The 20,968-nt window shown below is 46.4% G+C and overlaps 1 protein-coding gene across 4 annotated transcripts in view; it reads left to right on the top strand.

The window, feature by feature from the left end:
- Positions 1-20,968, top strand: part of RPTOR (regulatory associated protein of MTOR complex 1) — a 150,558-nt gene that overhangs the window by 49,412 nt on the left and 80,178 nt on the right. For all 4 annotated transcript variants that reach the window (XM_026860840.1, XM_026860838.1, XM_026860837.1 and 1 more), the window contains exons 6-7: positions 6,590-6,765; positions 13,219-13,278. In XM_026860840.1, the coding sequence (XP_026716641.1) occupies positions 6,590-6,765; positions 13,219-13,278 (236 nt within the window). The remainder of the gene's footprint in view (positions 1-6,589; positions 6,766-13,218; positions 13,279-20,968) is intronic.

The raw sequence follows: 20,968 nt of genomic DNA, 5'->3' as shown, positions 1-20,968 counted from the left end.
TCAAGCAGATATTTACAGTATCCCTGGCCAGAATTCCTTTCGTTCTAAATTCCAGTTTTTGGAGATGCTTTTGTGGTGGAAATTCCATTCTACTGACAGAAAACAGCCTAACGCCTCAAGAGATGCAGATCATTTCATTATTCCTTCTCTTCAACCAGTGTTAATGCCATATTTTGTAAAGATAAGAAACTTCTGTGGCTTGGGAAGACGATGAACGGCAAGACCTAGATCAGTGGGGCGGGTGACAGATGCCTGTGAAGGTTATTATCTTTTTAAGTCAAGGAAACTCTCTGGTGGCCTTGTTCTGTTCTCCTTTTCCACGTTTTCCTCTCAGCCTGCTGCTTTCATTGTGATATTTTTTCAGAGCCTTTCTCTTCTGTTTGTACAATGCACCCTTCTGGATTTTTGTTTTCTCATTCTGTTCCTAAGCTGGTTAAAAATGGGCCTCTCTTTGCCTTCCCTTTCCCTGCTTGCTTCATGAATTTCCTTTTTTTTCCCTTGGCTCTTGCGGAGCTCTAGAATGACTTTGAAGCTGTTTTGGAAGGCAGGCAGCCGCAGGTGTCTCTGGTTTCTGCTGTGAGACAGATAAATCGCTCAGGTGAAGCTTGTGCAGGAAAAGCTCCTCTCTGCAAGTCAGACAGAGCAGCCTGGCTGCAGACAAGGACGGCTGGTTACGGTGAGAAAGATGAGCACAAATAACCATGTCAGTCTTTATTTCAACAAAAATATTAAATTCTGTTTGCTCTGGGTTTGGGTTGGTTTGTTGTTTTTTTTTTGTGAAATATGTGAGAATACAGGGGAAAGCTGCTTTAGTATTTCTTCTCTTTGCAGCACAGGTTAAAACTCCCAGTTAATTTGATTATGAAAAAACTTTCAGGCTTATATGTCAGCTTTCCATTCTGTATCTTTAGATTTCTTTTAGCTCCTGACGACTCACTGAGACAACTGCTCATTATTAATAGAACGCAGAATACTTGGTATCAGATAGAGAAGTGCTCACAGTGTCATACAAAGCACGGATAAGAATTAATTTGGAACGCTGTAATTTATTGAATTGTTCAGATTCAGGAAGAGGGATGTAAAGCTGGAACTGGTACTCAGGAGGGGCTGTGAAGTGATCAAGATAATTGTTGGCCCATTTTACTGACAGAAGATTAGAGGAGTTGCCATTCTCTTAATCTGTCAGAGTGAAGGCTGAGGGAAACCATGGCTGTTTATTTTACTTTTTTCAGGATTTTTTTTTTTTTTTGGATAGCACAAAGCACTGGGCAGATGCCATCAGATTACACATAGTTCCACCAGAAACATAAAAATTAATTACAACATATTTATAGGTACGTTTGCAACCCCATTATACTGGGTTTTCATTGTTCATGGAATATAAAGGCTGTTACTCTTTCTTAATGTAAAATCTAAATCTTGTTCGGCCTCCAAAGAGAGGAAGCACAAAAAGAAATGATAACTTGGAAGTGATAGGAAAGCCGTTAATGCTTCTCCGAGGTGCCTGAGAAAAGAGAATGTTGTAGTGCTGCATGGCACATTGTCATCTTAGAGAGTTGCCTCCAAAATAGCACTTGAATATCAAGACGTATTTTTTTCCTTTTGTTAGTAAATAAAGTACGGCCGGCGTGTGCGAGTGAAGAGCTGCGTAGATAGGAAGGAGTGTATCGGTTTCAGTAAGACAACAGCTTTGTTTACCAGAGGTAGGATCTGTCGTACCTCAACCTGGGGGACAGCCTGTGATTGAAAATATTTCTTACCTTGGGCAAGAGCGCTTCTCTGCAGCGGGGGGGAGGCAGCAGATCTCTGAAGGTGCCACAGGCAGTTCAGCTGTAACTGGGTTTTGGCAGGATGGGGAATGGGCAGATGTGGAGATAATTTTGTCGTTTGATTATAGCTTTGTATTGTGTAATTATAGGGCAGTCATTAAGCTAACGAAGTCTACCAATCCCCACCATTCTCAATGCGGCACAGCGTTCCCAAACTTAAACGCTGTTGCTGTCAGGACTGGGGGTTTTCCTGGACTGGGATAGACAGAGAGATATCTGTGAATTGTTTTAATTATCAACCGGATGGGCAGTTGAGGATTTGGTTTAATATCTGGCTAAACAAAGTCTATATTTTGCAGATAAGAAACATCCTTTTATCAGCCTGAGGTGGACGTGATGTGGCGCAGTGTTGTGTGATAAATTTAGAAGTTAATTGCTGAACTTTTGTTGATCCTGCCTTTATTTGGTTTGGGTTTGTCCCGATATTTGCAGTAGAAGGCTGCTGTCATTTTCCTTACCCGCCAGACATTTTTCAGACCTGGAAACTGAGCCCAGCTTTTAGAAACAGGGATTCCTGCTGTTGCTTTTCTGGTTGTCCTGTCTGGTGTCACGGCGCAGGATTCGGGGAGGGTGTCAGCGGGACCTGAGGCTGCCCAGGAAGGTGCAGCGATGTCTGGGGGGGGCAGTGACCTGGTCAGAGACGCCTCCATGGAGCTCCAGGTTGGAACAGGGAGGCAGCCCGGGATGCTCTTGATCCTCTCATGAGGTAGCTCTGGTGGCTCTGTGAGCGCCTACAAACACACCGTAATTCTGGAGAATTAAGCAGGCGCCGAAGCGTGCTGTGCTAACAGTGACACAACAGTAGGCTGCTGATTTCTGATGAATTTTCTGTGTAACTGTGACATTGCGCTTCCTCTGACTCACGCTTGTGCCGCGCTGCTGGCTTAGGGGCCCATTTGGGTTGTACAGAAGTGAAAGCTGCAACACGTCTGCTAGGTGTGCGCTTTGCTGCACGAGATCCAACTTCTTGATTTTTCAACTTAATTGCTGGGATTTGTCGGCAGCGTACGGAACGGCTGCATGCGAACTCGTCTTGTTCTTGCCCGCGTAGGAATTGGGTGTTGCGGTGCGAGGGCTCTGCGGCTTCCCCTCCGGCAGGGTGTATGACTAACCAGTCCTAATTGGAGCTGAGGAACCCACATTTTTTATTTTTCCATCTGCAACATTAATTCTCAAAAAAATTAGCTTAATGGCAGCACAGCAGAATGTTATCTGGCATTAGCGTCATGTCTGGAGGGAGAATTTTTCTAAGCCACCATCTGCTGGGAGAGAGGAACATCTCCTCTCCTGGAGCCGCATTACTGCTTCCACTGGGGAGGGGGATTCTCCCCGCAGGCGTTGTGTGAAGCTGGCAGGTCTGGTCAGCACTTGAAATAACAGCTCCTGGTTTCTGTCTTGGGGCAGAGTTCCTCCCGAGTTCACCTTGAACGTGTCTGTCCATTCCAAAAAGGATTGGCTTTCCCTCAAGTGCTTGTTTCTCGGTTTAGTTATATAGGTACGTAAATGTTTTCCGTACTGGCAGTTTCAGATACATACGGTGTGTCCCTTTCTGCTCATCACAAGCGGTAATACCTGCAAATCCATGAGCTCATCCCCCGGACAGTCAGAGCTCTTGCAAGTAGCAAACCTGAATGCTCCGTAGCTTGGGCAGCTGGAACTTGTTTTCAGAACAAATTCACTACCACCCCCTTACAGGAATGGTGGCGTGTTTCAGTATAATGGATAAATTAACATCACCACTGTTATTTTGTCTGAAAGGCTGCGGATTGTCAGTTGCTGTGAAATCACAATAACTAACAGAGTAAGTGCTCGGCTGATGGGGAGGAATTTTTACTACAAAGCTTCCACAGGGCAAAACGCATCCCTTTGCCTTCAGACTGTGTTTCTGCCGGAAGAAGTTGCGAGTTAGTTATGACCTGCTGCAAGGTCTAACTGATTGCTTACAGAAACGTGTTAAAAAAACCCAACAGTTAATGACTGGAGATAAATGCGTATTGATGATTTTGATAACCTTTCATGTATGGTAACTTTACGTAGTTTAGTCGCTATTTTTAAGAGCTGTAATGGACATTTTTGCCAGTTGATGCTTTTAAATCTTTCTTTAGCCTTCTACTTATTCAATATCTTGCCCTGATTAAAAGTTACATTTAAGAGGGAACCAAGCAGTCTAGAAAATCTCACTTCAGTGGATGTTCTAAGGATGCAAAAAGGGCTTTACTTAACCCTTCTTTTCCCCCCTCCCTTTCTTTTACTTACAAAAGAATGTTTTGCTCCGTCATTATCCCATGAAGTCTGACAAGCTCTGTAATTGCTAGCTGCTGTTGTATGTTCATTTTCTGGCTGTTAATAGTTCATCTCCTCATGGACAAATATTTACAGCGAACGTGTCGCCGGTGCCTCAGTGCACCGCGCTGTGCAGCAGCCAAGAGCTGAGCAGGTCTGGGAGTGTGAGCTGCTTCCCCGTCAGAACCGAGGGGCACTACCAGACCATGAGATATGTCAAGTCGTCAGGGTTTCACACTACTCGGAAAGCAGAAAATCCATCTAAATGTACTTCCCACCTAGGAGCCCATTTATGAGGATGCCCAGGGGGCAAGTCTTTCTCTAGGAAATGAGCAGCCACAGCTAAGCACTTTGACTGCTTTATATGTATAAATCTGTGAAGAGCTAATGCTCTTCCACACTGTCTCTCGTGCCTCTCTCCTCAAATGAAATCTTTCTCCAGTATTTTAATTACCTCTTTTTTGTTATTAGCATGCAGCTTTAACTTTATTGAGAGTAAATATCACTAGAGGACAAGTGATGACTTGAGGGTAGCTTCACTTCCACCCAAGGAATGGATCTTCGCTGAGAGCAGCACGACTCAGCTGTGAGCAGGGACAGGTCTGAGCCAATTTGGACAACTTGAGAAAGCCAAAGTGTGTCACTGCTGCCTCTGGAATTAGAATGGAATATTTAAAGAATAAAAAAAAAAAACTTACTAGGCTGCAGAATTTGTGAAATAGCATCTGAAACTTCTCCACAGCTTATCAGATTGCTTTGCTAGACGAGAGGTGTGTGCTTGTGCCAGGCTCTGGGTTTGTAACACGGGTATTCTGTTTCCCATCGACCCTTCTAGGACACCAGATGGATTTCCTCTTCACATAGACAGAATTTTTCACACGTCAGGATGGTAAAGAATTAGTTTATTAGTCAACTGTATCACCTTACTCAGTTGGCAAAAAACCTGAAACTGTCTGAAGTGTTGGTCTCTGAAAGAATGTACCTCTGCTAACTCGGTAAGAGCATATAGATCACCTCGATGGGTGTCTGCTCTAACTCTTCCATGGAAGGGCAGTGAAGGCATCGCATGTGCTGCAATTCTTTCCCCTGTTCCTTTAAGAATCACAGATCAAAACCTGGAGTGGCTGAAGTATTTCTTTTGTTTATCTGTTTCACAGAGGCACTGGAGAGATTAGCTGTGTTTTTCATTCTGAATTATTAGTCTCAAAAATAATAATCAGAATTTTAATTAGGAGAATCGCTGTGGTTTTGAAAAAGGGGCGGATTGGTATATGTGGTATTTCTGCTTTACGGACTGACGTTTGGACAGATTGATTGATTGCCATAGCGCAGGTCAGAATTTTAGAAACTCCACTCTCTCACAGCAGGCTTGACCCCGATTATAAAAAAGCACCGAATGTGCCCGTGTAGGTGTCTGCTCTGCTTCCCTTTCTTTCTTGCCTTTTGGAAATTAATCTACAGCCTGTGGAGGGAAGGAGTTGAGTAACGTTTATGCAGAGCTGGTTCTTACCTGCAGGTGCAGGAACACCATCGACCGATGGGCTCCAGCAGCCCGTGGCTGGCATGAAATCTGCGCTAGCGCGTCCCTCAGGTCTGAGCGTTTTCACCAGGTGATTATGCCCAATTAAATATAAACCCATCGAGTCTTGGAAACTCATGTCTTTTACACCAGTTCTAGATCTCGAGATGCAAAGGCTTTCCTTTAGAGTTATTTTCCAGTGTAACATCTGCTGCTCAGAGCAGAAATTACCGTGGGTTTTTTCAATCCAGAAGAATATGCAAAAGGACCTTGAGCCCTTTTACCAAAGCGCTGATTAAAACTTCTCTCTGCTGGTATGTTTGTATTTGCACTGCAGAAGGCAGTGCGCGTTTCTTTTTCTCTTTTTGGTGGAAGATCACCTCTCTACTTGCATGCAGTCATTTTCATTCTTCCTTTTTCCAGCTTGACCTTTTTGCTCTGGTGAAGCAGAAAGACGTATGGGGAGAAACACAGGGAGTTCACTCTTCTTCTGGCTTACCAGCAAGAGTCATCTGGACGCTCCATGGCAGGAAATGCTGCCTAGCACAGCCAAATTAACTGTATTTTTCCATTTGAAGCTATCCTGCCATCTGTGGTGAATGGTTATGAGCCACAGGAAGGATGGGTTTTACTTAAATGTAAAAGAAAGAATAATTAGCCCAACTTGCTTCTACAGTGCTTGATTCCAAGCTGGCAGGTGTGGACTGAGGACTCTGAAGTGGTGATCGCTGTTCAGTCTCTTGCAGGTTGCTGGGTTTGGTTTGTGGTGTTCTGGTAAATACATTTAAACGCTGTTAATTGGGGGTGAGTAGAGCTACGGCTGGGGCTACCGTAGCCGTACATTCTCCGAATCCAGAGACCCTCGAGCTTGGACAGCCCTTCCCTGGTTGTTTGCAGGACGGTATAGAAATGGACTTGAGTGAATTCAGCACCTGAGTAATTTCCCTCATCTCTCCAGGTGGCTGCGATTAACCCAAACCATCCGCTTGCTCAAATGCCTTTGCCGCCCTCGATGAAGAACTGCATCCAGCTGGCAGCGTGTGAAGCCAACGAGCTGCTGCCCATGATCCCTGATCTGCCCGCTGACCTCTTCACGTCCTGCCTTACTACGCCCATCAAAATCGCTCTGAGATGGTGAGTGTCTTCCCCGTTACTGAAGGCGAGCACGTAATTTGTATGGCTTGTATGCTGAAACAATAGATTTGTTAATCCAGATGCTTCATCGAACCTAAAGTTTCTCTACAGTGTTGAATTACAGGATTTGTACTATGCATTTGGGACAGCGTTTTATTAATCACAACTAGAAAGGTGAAAGTAGTTATCTTCTATTTATTACATTTTAGATTCCAGCTCAATATCTAGGTTTGTTCAGATTAAGGGATTTACTGTTCTGGGAATTAAATATCTGCTTCTTCAGAGAGCAGAAGTAGTACATCGTGTGATACAACTTTTTGTAAATTGTCCTTTGTACAAATCATATTCCAAATACTGCAGTTGCTGTAAATAATACAGTGGTATTAAATAACGATGTAGTGAAAGAAATTGAGCGATAAACCAAAGAAAGACGTTGTGGAATGACATACCAAGTTAATTAGGCAGAAAGTTATAAAAGACTGCTACAGGGAGCAGGAGCTCTCGAAGAACAGTATTTTTACCCAGCAGCAGAGACAATCGCAAGCAGTTGTGGTGCCGGCTGAGGAGCCGGCGTGAGGGATCCAGCGCGAGCACCCAGGCGGGACGTGGCTCCCCCGGGTCCTCCTGCCGCGCCGCGGCCGAGCTGCTCCCGGGTCCTGAGGGGTCTGGAAGGAAGAACTTCGGGTCCTTTGCCAGGCTGGCTCAGAGCAGGCGGGCGCCGATCGACACCGCAGGCAGCGGCCAGAGACGGGCTCCCCACGGCTTCAGGAGTTACCCGCTGTCTTCTAGAGATACCCGTAATAACTTACAGTTCTTACACTCGCTCTGACATATAAACAACAAAGTAAGCGAATTAATTTGGCCACGTTCTGGTGCCTGATACCTCTTGCTCACGTGAGGGACAGCACAAGATCTGTTCCAGGGTTTTTTTGGTCCCTTTTTTTGATTTCGTGAGCTCACAGGATATTTTCTCACAGAAGAGTCACAGCTTGTAGGCACTGGCAGAAGTCCTGGTATATTTTCAAGGGGAATATTTTCAAGGGGAGGTTTTGAGAGACCTGGGGAGAGAAAATGGCTTTTCTGGGATCAGGTGCCATGGACCAAGAGTCTGAAGGAATGGGAATCGAGCCTAGAGCTTCAGCCAAGGAACGGCTGACTCTGTTAGCCAGGTGTGTGCTCCTCTCATAGCTTTAAAATCCTTTTCATCTCACTTTTTCTTTCTTCTGTTGTAAAAATGAAACATTATGTCGTTTTTCTAAGATCCCAGCCTGGTGGCTATACTAACCACCCGTCGGAACGCAGGAGTGAGCTCTTGAAGGTACGCAGCAGGGTCGAGCCTGCTGGTGAGCCCCAGACATCTGCTCTCACCCGAAGGAGAGAGGGAAGGGGGGAGGAAAGAGGGGGTTGAGGTCCAGTGAGCTCTTTTGACTCTCCTGACATGGAGCTTTGCCCCCCTGCTCTTCCCGATGCTGGCATGGTGGCAGTTGGTAGCTCTGAGCTCAGTGAAGCTGCCTGCATAAATCCTTGTCTCTTAAAAGCTAAAGAAAGTTACTATGCGGCAATATTCCTTGAGGGGAACTTTGAGAAATACTGTGTTTTATAACCAGGACGACGTGGTTTCAGGGAACTACTCTTACCACGCGGCCGCTATCAGATCACCGCTATCCATGTGCGAGGAAGCTTTGATTTCTGCTGGCTTTATCTATGGAGAAAACTTTGAGATGTCACTGAATGTTCCACCTGATTAGCTCAAGGGTGGGAGGAGTTGGCAATGAATGCAACTTGGTAAATACAAATGATGCCTTTTTTAAACATTACTTGTTGAACGGAGTCCGCAGCAAATAAATAAATAAATAAATAAATAAATAACGTGACACAGGATTCAGCAAATAGAGGCTTAAGTTCAAGTTCTACGGAGAATGTTTTCACTGAAACACCGTGTTGCTGTGGGGAGAGGAGTGAAACAATCGCTTTTCAGAGCGGGTACAACTGAGGCTTGCAGATCTTCTGAGCAACGCATTATTGTGCGTGTGTGTGTTAAATCAAGACCGTGCAGACACGGTGACACCACTTAATTTTTGCTGGTTTTGTCAATTCATCACATCTTTGTGAGAATCCCTAGCGTGGGCTTGGATGCCTACTGAAGGTTAACTGGTTTAGAGCAAACTGGAGCTTTGTAAGTGAAGTGAGAGCTGTTGGCATTAGGACGTCAGGGTTCTCCTTCCCTTGCACTTACCAGAACCATTCTTCACAGTTTGTGCCATATTTAAAGTGAAAATGCTGAGGCTCCGTAAGAGGGGTTTTTGGTGTTTGTTTTTTTGGGGTTTTTTTTTGGTAATGATGGGTTTGGGCGCTTTTTTTTTTTTTTAATACAACAGTGTTTAATGCACAGTTTATATATACTGAGAAGGGGAGTTTTTGGGTATTACGATCTGTTCAAGAATTTTCTGTTACTTCATCTCCATGGGAACGTGGCTGAGGGGGTGATGGGGCAGGTTCTCAAGCAGAGCCACACCTGGCGTAAGCATGAGCTGTCTCAGTCGTGTGTCCTTTGTGTTTGAGAGGAAACAAGTTTGTAAAAGTGTAGCTCAGGGGAAGGATTTAAAACCATCCACCTTGGCTGTCGGGGGTTGGTGCTGGTGGATGCCAGGCGAACTCCTGGAGAGTAAAACATTTCCTGCTGCATCTCATCGGGTGATTACGTGTGGTGCTCACTGCAACTCAAAAAAAAATCTCTCCCCTCTTCTCTGATGAAGATTATGTTCCTTTTCTATTCCCTATTGCCTGGCATTGTTATGGCTGTGTTTTTATCCACCCAAGCCCTGTAAATACGAAGTGCCTGCTTGCCGAGTGTCGTTATTCGCATACGACATGCAAAGCCAGGCCCTCCTCCTGCGCTCCAGCTCTTTGATGTGAGCCCTATGTTGGGGTCCTAAAGCAGGCAGTTAACCAAAAATAAGGATGGAAACCTTTTGATTAAAGCTTCTGCTTTGGTCTGGCCCTTTTACTGCAGCTGATCCAGGACCCTGCAGAACTGCTTCTGAAATCAAGCAGTTTTGCAATTCTGGACTGACAGCCTGATGGGGTTTCATACACTGAACTTGTGGGCAAATAGAAGTTTGATGAATAAATTTCTATACATCCCATTTGGTGCTCTATTTTAAGTAAACAGCTGATGGACAAAATCACTTATCAAACGGGCTTGCGGCCGCATCCGCTTCAGTCTAATTTCAGGGGAAGCAAAACTGGTGCTGGTGAGAGAAACGCGGGTCAGTCGTGCCCTTCGGAGTGCGGTGTGTGAAACTCCGTGATGGTTCCAGAAAGCTGGGGTATGAATTCTGGCCCACTTACGCTGCTTATCTTCCGTGTGGTGACTGTTGTGAGCTGACGTACTCCAAATATGTGTTGTCACTATACCTAGCAGTGTACGAGGCGAGCTCAGAGATAAGCTGCATGGATTGTTAATCCTGACGGATGGGCGCGGGTCAGGAAGCAGATGCAGCTACTGCAGAAACAGGCAGAAATTAGTAGCTGTTTGGTGCCTGTTTTCCGCAGCTCTGTGTGTCTCGCGCTGTCTAAAGCACAAAGCAGCTAGATTGGAAGTTGTGATGGGTTGTGTGTCGCGTGCTTGGATTGTCATCGGTCCCCGGAGACGTAAACAAGCTGCAGTTACAGGTTCACCTTGCTTCTCTAAATTGTCTTAAGGACCCTGTAGCTTCGAACCGTGACGTCTCACTCATAAAAGAGTAACAGGGCTCCTGAAAAGTGCTGGAAAACCCCCAAAAGAACCAAAAAGAAATAAAAATTTGGGAACTGCTCAGAATCAGGGGTTTCAGCTCGGCAGTTGGTCCGGCAGAACTCGAACACAGTGGCTTGGAAGCGTGTAGGAAGAAGAGCTTGACCTGTGCCAGCTGATTTTCTGTTGAGTCGATGAAATGTTTAAAGTGGTTTTTGTTTTTTCTTCTACTGTTTTCATTTTGCATTTCTGCTTGACGTTTTGGGGGGTTAACTGCACCGATCATCTGTCCCAAATTTATTCAGAAAAACTAAATGGAGTTTCAGAGTGTTCCTGTGACGTCGAGCAGAGCCCTGTTGAGCGTTGCTCTCTGGTTTTCTTCTTTATTGCCTGACGTTTATTGGTGCGCTGACACGCATCTCCGACGTGTTTTGCCTGACGTTTGTGATGGTGACACATCAAGGCCGGGTTGGACGGGGCTTTGGGCAACCTGGGCTGGTGGAAGGTGGCCCTGCCCGGGCAGGGGGTGGCACTGGGTGGGCTGTAAGGGCCTTCCCGACCCAAAGCAGTCGGTGATTCTGTGATACGACCCCAACCGTGGCTCGAGACGTCACATTGAGAGCCTGGGGGGGATGAGGGGGGATTGCAGATACAGGATGAGGAACATGTTGTTTGCCAGTACGTTTTCTTGGCAATCAGTAGTTGTTGGGAAATGCAGATAGTCTGCCACTGTTTAGATGGGGTTTAATGAACTGATCTCCTTCAAAATATTCCGGGCACTGGTGGGGGCTTTTGCTGCAACAGGCCCAGTGTTTACAACAGCAGTAAGCGCTTGCTGCTTCCCTGCCGTCTCTGTTTCTAATCCAAGAAGCCATCATCAAAAACCCTTGTGCTTAGGAAAAATCCTTGCAGAAAGGAGGCCGGTGGGTTCGTTGGCCCTCCGCGGCCGGTGAGAGCCTGCTCAGCAGATCTCCAGCGTTTGCCGCGTGGCTCGGAGGCGCCTGGCTGTGCTGAGCAGCCTTGGGGTGCTCATCCTTTTTTGATGTTGTGTCTTGCAGCAGTGTGCTGTGGTGCCCTGTTAATCCGTGAGCCTCTAAAATACTGCTGAGTGAGGCAGGTTGGGTGAGACCAGGGCTCGGGTGAGAACCTGCCGAAGGAGCTGCAGGACGCGGGGTGACGTGGTCGGCAGCGGGGCTCTTGTCTTTGTGGGAAGCAAATGTGTAACAGCACAAAGCGGTGCGGCCTCGGCAAGGTCCCTTTCAGTTATGTTGTGAGAGAGAGGCATTGAGCAGAGGAGTTAGCAAGTCTTTAGGCATCCTCGGTCTGTAGGGAGGCTCCAGCCTGATTCTAGTGACCTAATTCTGCCGTGCTGAGTCCCGTCTGCAGCGCTGGTTTGAGAGGGGTATTTCCCTGCGTGGTTCTCTAAGGCCGTGCTGTAAGATTTTTATATTCTAACAGATTGCTTAGGGATCCCACTGTATTGTTCATAGATAGCTTTATGACTTTTTTTTTTCATGATGGATGATGCACACATCAGAAAAGCAGCCTGGAGACCACTTTGCTTTTCAGAGCCCATCCCTGTTCTTGGCAGCAGCGGATGCCGCGCAGGCAGGGGATGCCACGGGAAAACCGGAGGCTCCTCAGGATTTCAGAAATGGGCTTTGCACATCTTGTCTTTAAAGAAGTAATTGTGCTCCCCTTTACCTGGGGAAGAGCCTTTAGGATGTGGATGTCGTGGCTCTGCTGAAAGGGGGGGCTCCTGCTGCAGGGGGGCGCTGGGTTTCCTGGGCAGCCGAACCCTCCCAATGCCCCACTGCGCAAAGCGTCGGGGTTACACAGCACCTCGCCCACCAGAGTGAGTTAAACTCCCCCTTAAACAACAGAGTGGATTGCTGAATACTGGGAAAATGGGCTGAGAATGTAGTGGTATCACCGGGGAAGTAATTTCTCAAGTTGAATGAATTTGCTGATTTGTCTTCCCATATCTATTGCTTCCCACTCCTGCCCTCCGGGCCACAAAGCGGGGCCCCGGAGGATTTTGTGGCCCCGAGGGTTTTGGAGGAGGGAAGCTGGGCTGGCACTCACCTGCTCTTCCCACACTCCTTGGGTTGAGCCACTCTGGGGGTTTTCTAGGCGCAGGGAGCGGTAGGTGCGAAGAGGACGCTGCATTTTCCAGGGCTGGCACTCCTGGAGTAGAGGCATTTGTAACGGCGAGGAAATGGAGTCAGCACTTTTTTTTTTTTTTTTTAAATTAAATAACTGAGGTGCTTGAACTTGACACATCCCTCTTGTTCCCTCCCTTTCTCACTTTCCTGCTTGCGGTGCCAAATCTCTTCAGGGAAGCCCAGCCAACGCTAATCATTATTCCAGAAGCGTAAACCTCCTCGGCTCTCATGTCGTCTTGCTCCTCCCGAGGGACCGTGCTGGATGACTGTGAGCCCTTTTCCCCACCGCTATGTGTTGGAAAACTTGTCACCATGACAGCTACAATACCCCAGTTTTGACACCTGACAATGGAAATCGCCGCATAATCACGAGTGTGACAAATATTAAGGGCCTTGTTTGATTCTTACTATGCTCTGGCAAAGTTTTCTACCCAAACACCATTTTAAAAGCAGAAGGACTGTAATAAAGAAGCCTCCTTCCACATTCTTTCCACAGAACCTTGTCATTAAACATTCAATTAGTATGTTTTATTTTTATTCTCTTCTCCGCAGGTTCTGTATGCAGAAGAGCGTCAGACTGGTGCCGGGAGTCACACTGGATTTAATAGAGAAGTAAGCCAAATTTTATGATTTATTTTTCTTTCCTGTTGCTCTTAATTTCCTCATTATTTCTAGCATTTCTCTTGCTTGTCTGTGAGGAAATTTCTTTGGAAAGCTTCTCGCAGAGTCTGCACCTGCAGTATTTGTCATTTCTTGCCTTGCCCTGTGTTGCTGAAAGAAGCAGTGGCCGTGGACGGGAGTCGGGAGTCGGGGCTGGCCCTGAGCTCAGAGTGTCGAAGCTCTCGCCGCTCCTGCCGACGTCCCCGACTAGCCACAGAAATGACAACACGTTGTGGCCACGTTCCTGGATGTCCAGCACTGAAAAGCCCCGTGTGTGGCTGACTTTGAGGGGGGGTTTGACCGGGGGAGCGTCGGCAGAGCCGTGCTCACAGCCCTGCGAGCTGCACGCCCCACGTCACCAAACCCAGCTAATGACCAGGAAAGCTCTTCACCCAAAATGCTGCTTGTCACGGCATCACTGCGCTGTCCTGCTGTCTGTCTGACAGCGGTGTTATGTCTCAGGCTTAACGTCACTGAAACCCGTTATAATCCTTTTATCCAAGCAATACCTGAGCATAATCGCCGGTTGTCAGACAGCCGAGGCAAACTGATTCACCAAGACAACTATGCTTCAAATTCCACTTCAGTTTATACTAACAGGGTAGACTTTGAAATAATCATAATTGTTGTTCGCTGTAGTCTTTGCTGTTATTTAAGTTTTTGGTTTTTTTAAAGGGAAGCATATTCTTAAAGGCAGGGCAGTAGATTCTTGCAGCCACTAGATGCAGGAGCTCTGTGCTCCCTGCAGGTTGTTTCTGAATGCCCTATTCTTGGAACATTCATACACACACATAAACTGTCTGGGAGTGATTAATTAAAGATCATTCATTCAATTTCTGAGAAATTTTGACTCGAGAAAATACTGTTGTTGAGATTAATTAAAACTCTTCCGACATCTTGATGCCCAGAGTCCAGTTATCATCTTTTGTCTAAGATGAAAACTGCAGGACTGAAGGGCGTCCTGAAAGGGGCGAGGAGAACAGGGATCTGGATAATAAGCGTGAATTGTTAATAGAAATATATTATCATACTTGCTTGTTTTTTAATAAGCCCCTGCACGGCGTAGCGAAGTGCAGCAATCATTCATTGCCCAGGCTGCCAATAGCAAATGATCTGTTAGAGCAGAAGCAACGTGGGGGAGATTGCATCAGCTAAAATCTCTTCTTCGGTTTTTGCTTTAGTAAATCATTCCATGTTAACTTGCACGTTTTACATTCAGATGAGGTTAAAAACGCTTCTTAATGCCGCTAGCTCTTCCACAATGTGTATTTTAGAGTACTCATCAGGAGTATTTAATCATGCTAATTTTACATGTGGAAAATTTGATTATCCTGTCTCATCTCAGTTGCAGAAGCTGAGCAATGATTCTTGTGAAGCTCTGTTTCGGAGGCACTAATCTTACCAAAATAAAAACAGTTCTTTAGTTTACAACTGAAACAGAGACAGGACCCCATCCATCAAAGGAAGCGTTAGAGTGGTTTTCAGAGATGCCTCAGTCGAGGAAAGGGGCCACTCCTGGATATTGTTTTCTCTGAAAGCCATCGTGAAAATGTGTGGGGTTTGTTTTTCTTTTGGTTTTAAGGAGATGAGAAGCCTGAGGAGACCAACCCAGGGGTAACCTTGCTTTGTCTGCGTGCGCAGAGGTGTGCTAGCAGGGAGCTCTGGGGTGAGAAGGTTAGATGCTCCTCAAGTTAAAAGCAGTTTGGTGGCAGGAAGGCGTGTGGTTCCCTGCCTGGGGTGTAAATGGGCAGAGTGGGGGGGTCTTGTTCCGGCACCGCTGGCGTTGGACGGCAAAGGTGAGGAGAAGTTCCTCCCGAGCCAGGGGCTCCCCCCCAGCTGGGCACAGATCACCTCGGGCCGCTGGATAAACGTGTCCCAGAACAATGACTATATTATGTTAATTGCAATTAACTTATTGCTGCCAGAGTGTATCTGGCCAGAGAACATACGGCGAGGGTCAGTGAAGGTCTGAGCCAGGAGGCTCAGGAATCGGCTTCCCTGAACACTCGGATGCGCTGCTGAGGGTTAAATACTCTTTCCAGAGTGGTTTACTGGCAAAAAAAAAAAAAAAAAAAAAAAAAAAAAAAAAAGAATTTTCTTCAGTATTTTCGTTCTTGTTGGTTAACACCACAGCACGCACGCATTCTTTAAAGGCTGTCTTCACGGAAAGCGTGCCAGAAGGAGGTTCTTGTGGATATCAAATATTTAAACCTCATCCTCATCATCTTAATCTGCTACATATATCAATTATAGAAAACATATTTCTTATTACAGTCTTGAGATAAGCCTAGAATACTTCCTGGATTTCCTGTGTGTATATTGTAATTTATAATTTAGTTGTCTTTAAAACTGGAGAAGGAGTTTATATTGCAATTAAGCTGCAGACTTTGAGACTAAATTAGGGTGCACCTTCCTTGAAAGGCTCCGATTTCTAATTATCTAGGCTAAACCAGCATCCTGATGAGTAAACGTGTGGTGTATCCTGATGTGCATTTATGTTACTGATCTGAGATGAAGCCAAAATAATTGCTGGTTTAGAAAAAAAGATCTTTGCTGGAGCAGACAGTAAAATGTAGAGAGAAAAAAAGGAAGGGAAATTATGTTGGTGAAGTAACCGGGGATTCGGGAACCTCTGGCTGCCACTCTGTGAGACCCTTCAGGGGCAGCATCAGCGTTGGGCATTGCTCCTGCCTGGGATGGTCTTTCTGCTTGATCAGAAACCGCCCCTCATCGCTGCTGGACCAACTTGTTGTGTGGCTGCCGAGGGAAATGAACTGGGCCTTTGCTCTGCTTCTTAAAAATTCGGGAAAAAATCCTAAAGGAACAGTTCAACTTGGTGGAGGGTGGGGATGCAAAGCTGGGTGGAAGAACCAGGGGTGTCGAGGAATGCTTGAATCTGTGCTGCTGCATTAGGCTCCCCCTCCTGAAATCACGTTCTCAGGGGAGCAAGGACGGTACGTTGCTTTCCCAGGATTTTTTTTTTTTCCCCCTGGGTCCATTTTGCAGCAGGAGGGAATTCTCTAAACAAAATCCCAGTGACGTGAGAGCTCTTCATGCTCCTGGTGGGGCCGCTTGGAAGACAGTTTTTTCAGATGTCCACGTGAATATGGAACCAGCCCTCACTTTCACCGCCGGAGAGGAGTCTAGTCCCTTGCTGTCCGGGGTTCGTGACAAAGGACCTTTCCTGAACGTCAGCTCTGCATCACGTAGGCAGAGGCAGCGTGGGAGAAATCAGTCTTGCTGCGGCGTGTGCTGTTGCTGTTCTGAGAGCAGGGAGCCCACCTCTAGGCTGTCATTCAGCAGCACAAAATCCATTTATAAAAATCACTAGAAGTAACAAATTTGAGACAAGAATTAATTTTTGTTCGCACTTTAAGTATTGTGGAATGTCACAGACTGGAAATTATTAATGTTTTAATGTCTTATCGATTATTGATGGGCAATGAATGGTTCGGTGGGAGCCAGTTTAAAGATGAAGCAGGAAAAACAAAATCCCAAGATATCACATGGCAAAAGTAACGTAATTGGAGAAAATGGAGAAATTATACTGTAATATAACAAATATCCTGGGTGCATCAAGCTCTTGGCACTCGGCTAATCAGGTGCCTTCAGGCTGGTGAACCGCAGGGCAGGTGAAGCAGAGCAGCTGGGTAGGACCGTCATTTTTTTTTCCCAGGTGGTCCCAGTAGCCAGTGTTGGCTACTCCAGCCCCTTTCAGCAGGTTTTCCCCTGCAGGCTGGGGCTGGGCGCTGGGACCGGGCCAGAGTGACCCCGGGGTGGGTGAGGGGGGAGCACCCAGAGCACCCCGGTCCCATCTGCCCCGCTCCCTGCTCGGGGTTCTGCAGGTATTCCTTGAGCACTTCCCCCTCCAAGTTCAACGTGAAGAGCAGCTTCTTGATAACTTTTTGAAGTTGGGCACATCAGCCTTGGAAGAGAGTTTGTTGTGTGGAAAGTCACTGGAAATGACGGTTTGTTTGAAAAAGTCAGAAAGACAAAAACTGCCGCAGTATGGTAACAACCTGACTGACTGTATTTGCGTTTACTTAAACAAAATTGTTGCTGTGTAGGCAAATGAGGCCAAAAGGTAAATTGAAATTGTATCTCCCACAAGATGTAGTACTGCCTTCTACACCACTCTGCCCACCTGGCGCAGGGAAACGCTGCCAGAGCCGCTGGTATCGGCTTGGCACGAACCAGGCAGACTCATGGCGAGGCGGAGAAAGGCTTTTGGTGACAAGAAAAACGTTCTGTCGTTTCAGCAGGACGAGACGGGGACAAATACTGTGGCCTCTTGGGCAGGTGACTGGAGGCAGGAGGATTGTTCTGACGCTTGCAGGCCTGTGTTGTCACAGCTGGCACGAGGGTCGATGTCTCTGCAGATACGGAATGAACTGTGTGCCAGTCCAAACTCTGAAATCCTGCGGCCTGGGCTCCTTAATATCTGTCATTTTATTCATAGTGGGAAAACTCTAATTCTTGGCTTGCCTTTAGACCTGGGTTAGGCATCTTTCAGCCCCTTTATTTTATCCTAGAAAATTCAGTAGAAGGCGTTCGAGCTTATTTCAGAATGTGGTTTAGGCAGTATTATTAGCCACAGCACGCAGGGCTGCTGTGCCACACCACCCGTCGGTAATAACATCGCTCAGTAGTACTTGAGTGGGGGAAAAACTTTGCTTTTGAAGACGTTATTTGGAAAAGTTTCTCTTCCATAATAAATCTGATTTTATTGAAATGGAGTATTTAATTAAATGCCCATTGTTACGGGGAATCAGTCTCTAGTGTAGGCAAAGCCTATTGTAAACACAAAGTGAAGATCATTCTCAAAAGGATGGTTTTCATGGCAACACTTCTCTCATATCTTTATCCAGCGAGATGACGGGATTGAACACTAGTGTACAAAGCTTTACAGCACTCTCGAACAAATAATGTAAGAACCTCAAACGTTTTGTCTTCCTGAAGCAGCTTGCCAAGGTTTCAGGACCCCAGGCACAACACGCCTCCGCCACATGTGTTGCTCGTGATGAGGACGCGCTGTCCTGGGCACGTTAACTCTGCGGATCCTGCCTAGGCCGGAGGTCTCTGCAGCCTGTACCCCGCCTGCATCGCTGTTACCCCCTTTGCTCTGGGGTCTGCTCGCCCTTACTCTCTGGGAAGAGCAGTAAGTGGAATGTACTCACGTTATTTTCTTTCCCCAAAACTAAATTTATTGCAAACGTTCGCAGGTGTACATCAGTACCAAAGCAGCTTGGTTTTTGAAGTCCGAGTGTGGTATTGCATATCCTGGTGTTTTTTATATATATATATATATATATATATAAAAATAATATTCTAAAAGTAGAGATAATGGCGGAGCCCATCCGAAGGGAAAACCTGGCATCCTTCGAAGGAAATGCTTCCCCTGTAATTAAAGTGATTCATGAGATTTTGCTAAATTTCTGACAAGGACATTGCTGGTTACACCAGCACGAGCTCTTTAGTGACCCTGACATTTCACAGTCCTCACTTCTCACAATAGACTGCCGTGATTTAGGTCTCTGTAAAGGCGTCTGTCAGGAAGTTGATGGAAGAAGCAATTGAGAGGCCGGAGATGTTAAATTGCAGCGAGCAGCTGAGACAGCTTGCTCTTTTTTTCCCTTTTCTTCCCCTCCCTCAAAAGTAGTTTTTACAAACGAGGCCTGCTTTGTCCTTCCTGTCAAAGGCTCTCGCTGATTGTCAATGTGAAGGACAGCAGGAGAAGTGATACCAAGGCGACAGCAATGTTCCTTGTGGGGAAAAATACTTTCTGGAGCCTTGCAACTTTCTGGCTGTGTAGATGCATGCCCAAGTAGAAATTAAAAGAAGATTTAGTTTGTAGAGGGATTTGAAAGAGCACGTTGTGTGAGGGGAAATGTACTCACCCCGAAGTATTTGACTTGAAAAACGACGTTAAGTAAATTTGTGTAGTGCAGCTCTACAAAAAGTGACCTCTGTGTTTTTGAGAGGTATAGCTGATGTTTAAAACCCCCCTTGATTATTTCAAATAAATATTTATAACTGCCCAGAACCGGAGAGGAGGTTGCTGTGTGTGCCTCGCCACCACCTGCTAGGTGGTGGTGGTGGTTATTTCGGCGTCGCGCGGAGGTGCAGCCCTCGGCCCTGGGGTGGGAGCGTGGTCCCTTGGAGTTGTAGTGCCAGGAGGTGTTGAGGCAGTGGCTGGTTCCCTGTCCCTACATCAGAGAGTATTTGAAAGCAACCTGAGAGTCGAGAATTGTTCTTCTCTTGCCTTTGGAAGCTTAGAACTTTAATTCTCAAAGATGATTAAGATCTACTGTCATCGAGTAATACTGTGCTGAAAACGCCTTCCTCGGATCACTCGGCTTGTCGCTGGAGGATTACAAAGTGTCCTCCAGTTTCTGGGGTGCGAGTTTGAGCGGTCCCTGCCAGGAGCAGAAAATACGCCGTGTTTATTGTCGTCTGCCGATTTATAGCGCTGACTGTTCCAACTTCAGTTGACTCCTGTGTGCAGCACAGAAGAGCCCTGCTGCCACTTTCCTCCTAACGGCCGCTTCCGAGTGCCAGTTCAGAACCTGAAAGCTCTGGTAGGGTTTGTGCACTCAGGGAAATATATTATTGCCTTTCATTCCGGTGCGATGCCCCGCGCGCTCTGCCCTCACCGTTAACGCCTCGTGCGTAGGTTTCCAAAGCACTGAACAGCGTTACTCTGCACAGTGCTGGAGCTGGTACCACATCAGTGTCTTCCTGACTATGTATGAGGGCAGAAAGAAAACGAACTCACCCCATGCCACGTAAGATGTGAGAATGCCATCCTGTGAATTCCTGCTGCTTGGCTGCAGTCCCGCCTAGGTGGCTGTATGTTGTATTTTCTACGAATCTTGCAGCCAGTCTTGGAAAGGACAGTTGTACAGTGAAAAAATACCCAAGCGCATTTAAAAATCCAGAATAACATCTATACTGTACTGATGAGTCGTTATTTTAAGGCTTTCAATACAAAAATAAGAAGCATACCTGTTCCCCAAGGGAGCAGATACTCAAGTCAGAGGGAGTGTCTGAGGCTGAGCTGCTGGCAGCAACTTTGGATTTCAGCCTGTCGTTCCCGCTTGATGCCATCAGTAAGATACGTATCAACTTGCAATCTGCATTTAACAAAGGGAATTTGCTGTGAACTGTGCACAGAACTCTCCATCTGGTGTAAAGATTCAAACTCTACCGTGAAACATCCTGAAAACCGGCTTGCAAGTGGCCGTGGAATGGTTTAAGCTCAGCATTTGGCTTGCTGGGGAATTGCAGCGAGGATCACTTTGGTTTTTAATTAGTAACATTCTGACTTAACGAAACGCTGCTATTTTGCTGCGGAGGGTGTTCTGCAAGGCAAATATTTACGTGGAATCCTCACAGGAGCGGCTGCGCGGCCTTGTGTTCCCTCCGCTTGCTCTGGGGGATCAGTTAACAAACACTCTTTCCGAGATCTCTATTCTTCTTCTGATATCAAGACAGACAGGAATATTTTATGAGATGTTAATTTCTATCTGGTTTAGAAACTATATTCATGCGAGGGAGCGTGCTTCAGCTGAACCTGCATGGCAATAGCCCGGCTCCACGTATCGGAATGTCGCGTGGTTTGTCTGGGTACTTTTCATATCTG

The sequence above is a fragment of the Athene cunicularia genome (genome assembly GCF_003259725.1).
Source record: "Athene cunicularia isolate RWA chromosome 18 unlocalized genomic scaffold, athCun1 chr18_part1, whole genome shotgun sequence".
Lineage (NCBI taxonomy): Eukaryota > Metazoa > Chordata > Aves > Strigiformes > Strigidae > Athene > Athene cunicularia.
The sequence above is the reverse complement of the archived record's forward strand: the minus strand, read 5'-3'. Positions and strand labels throughout refer to the sequence as shown.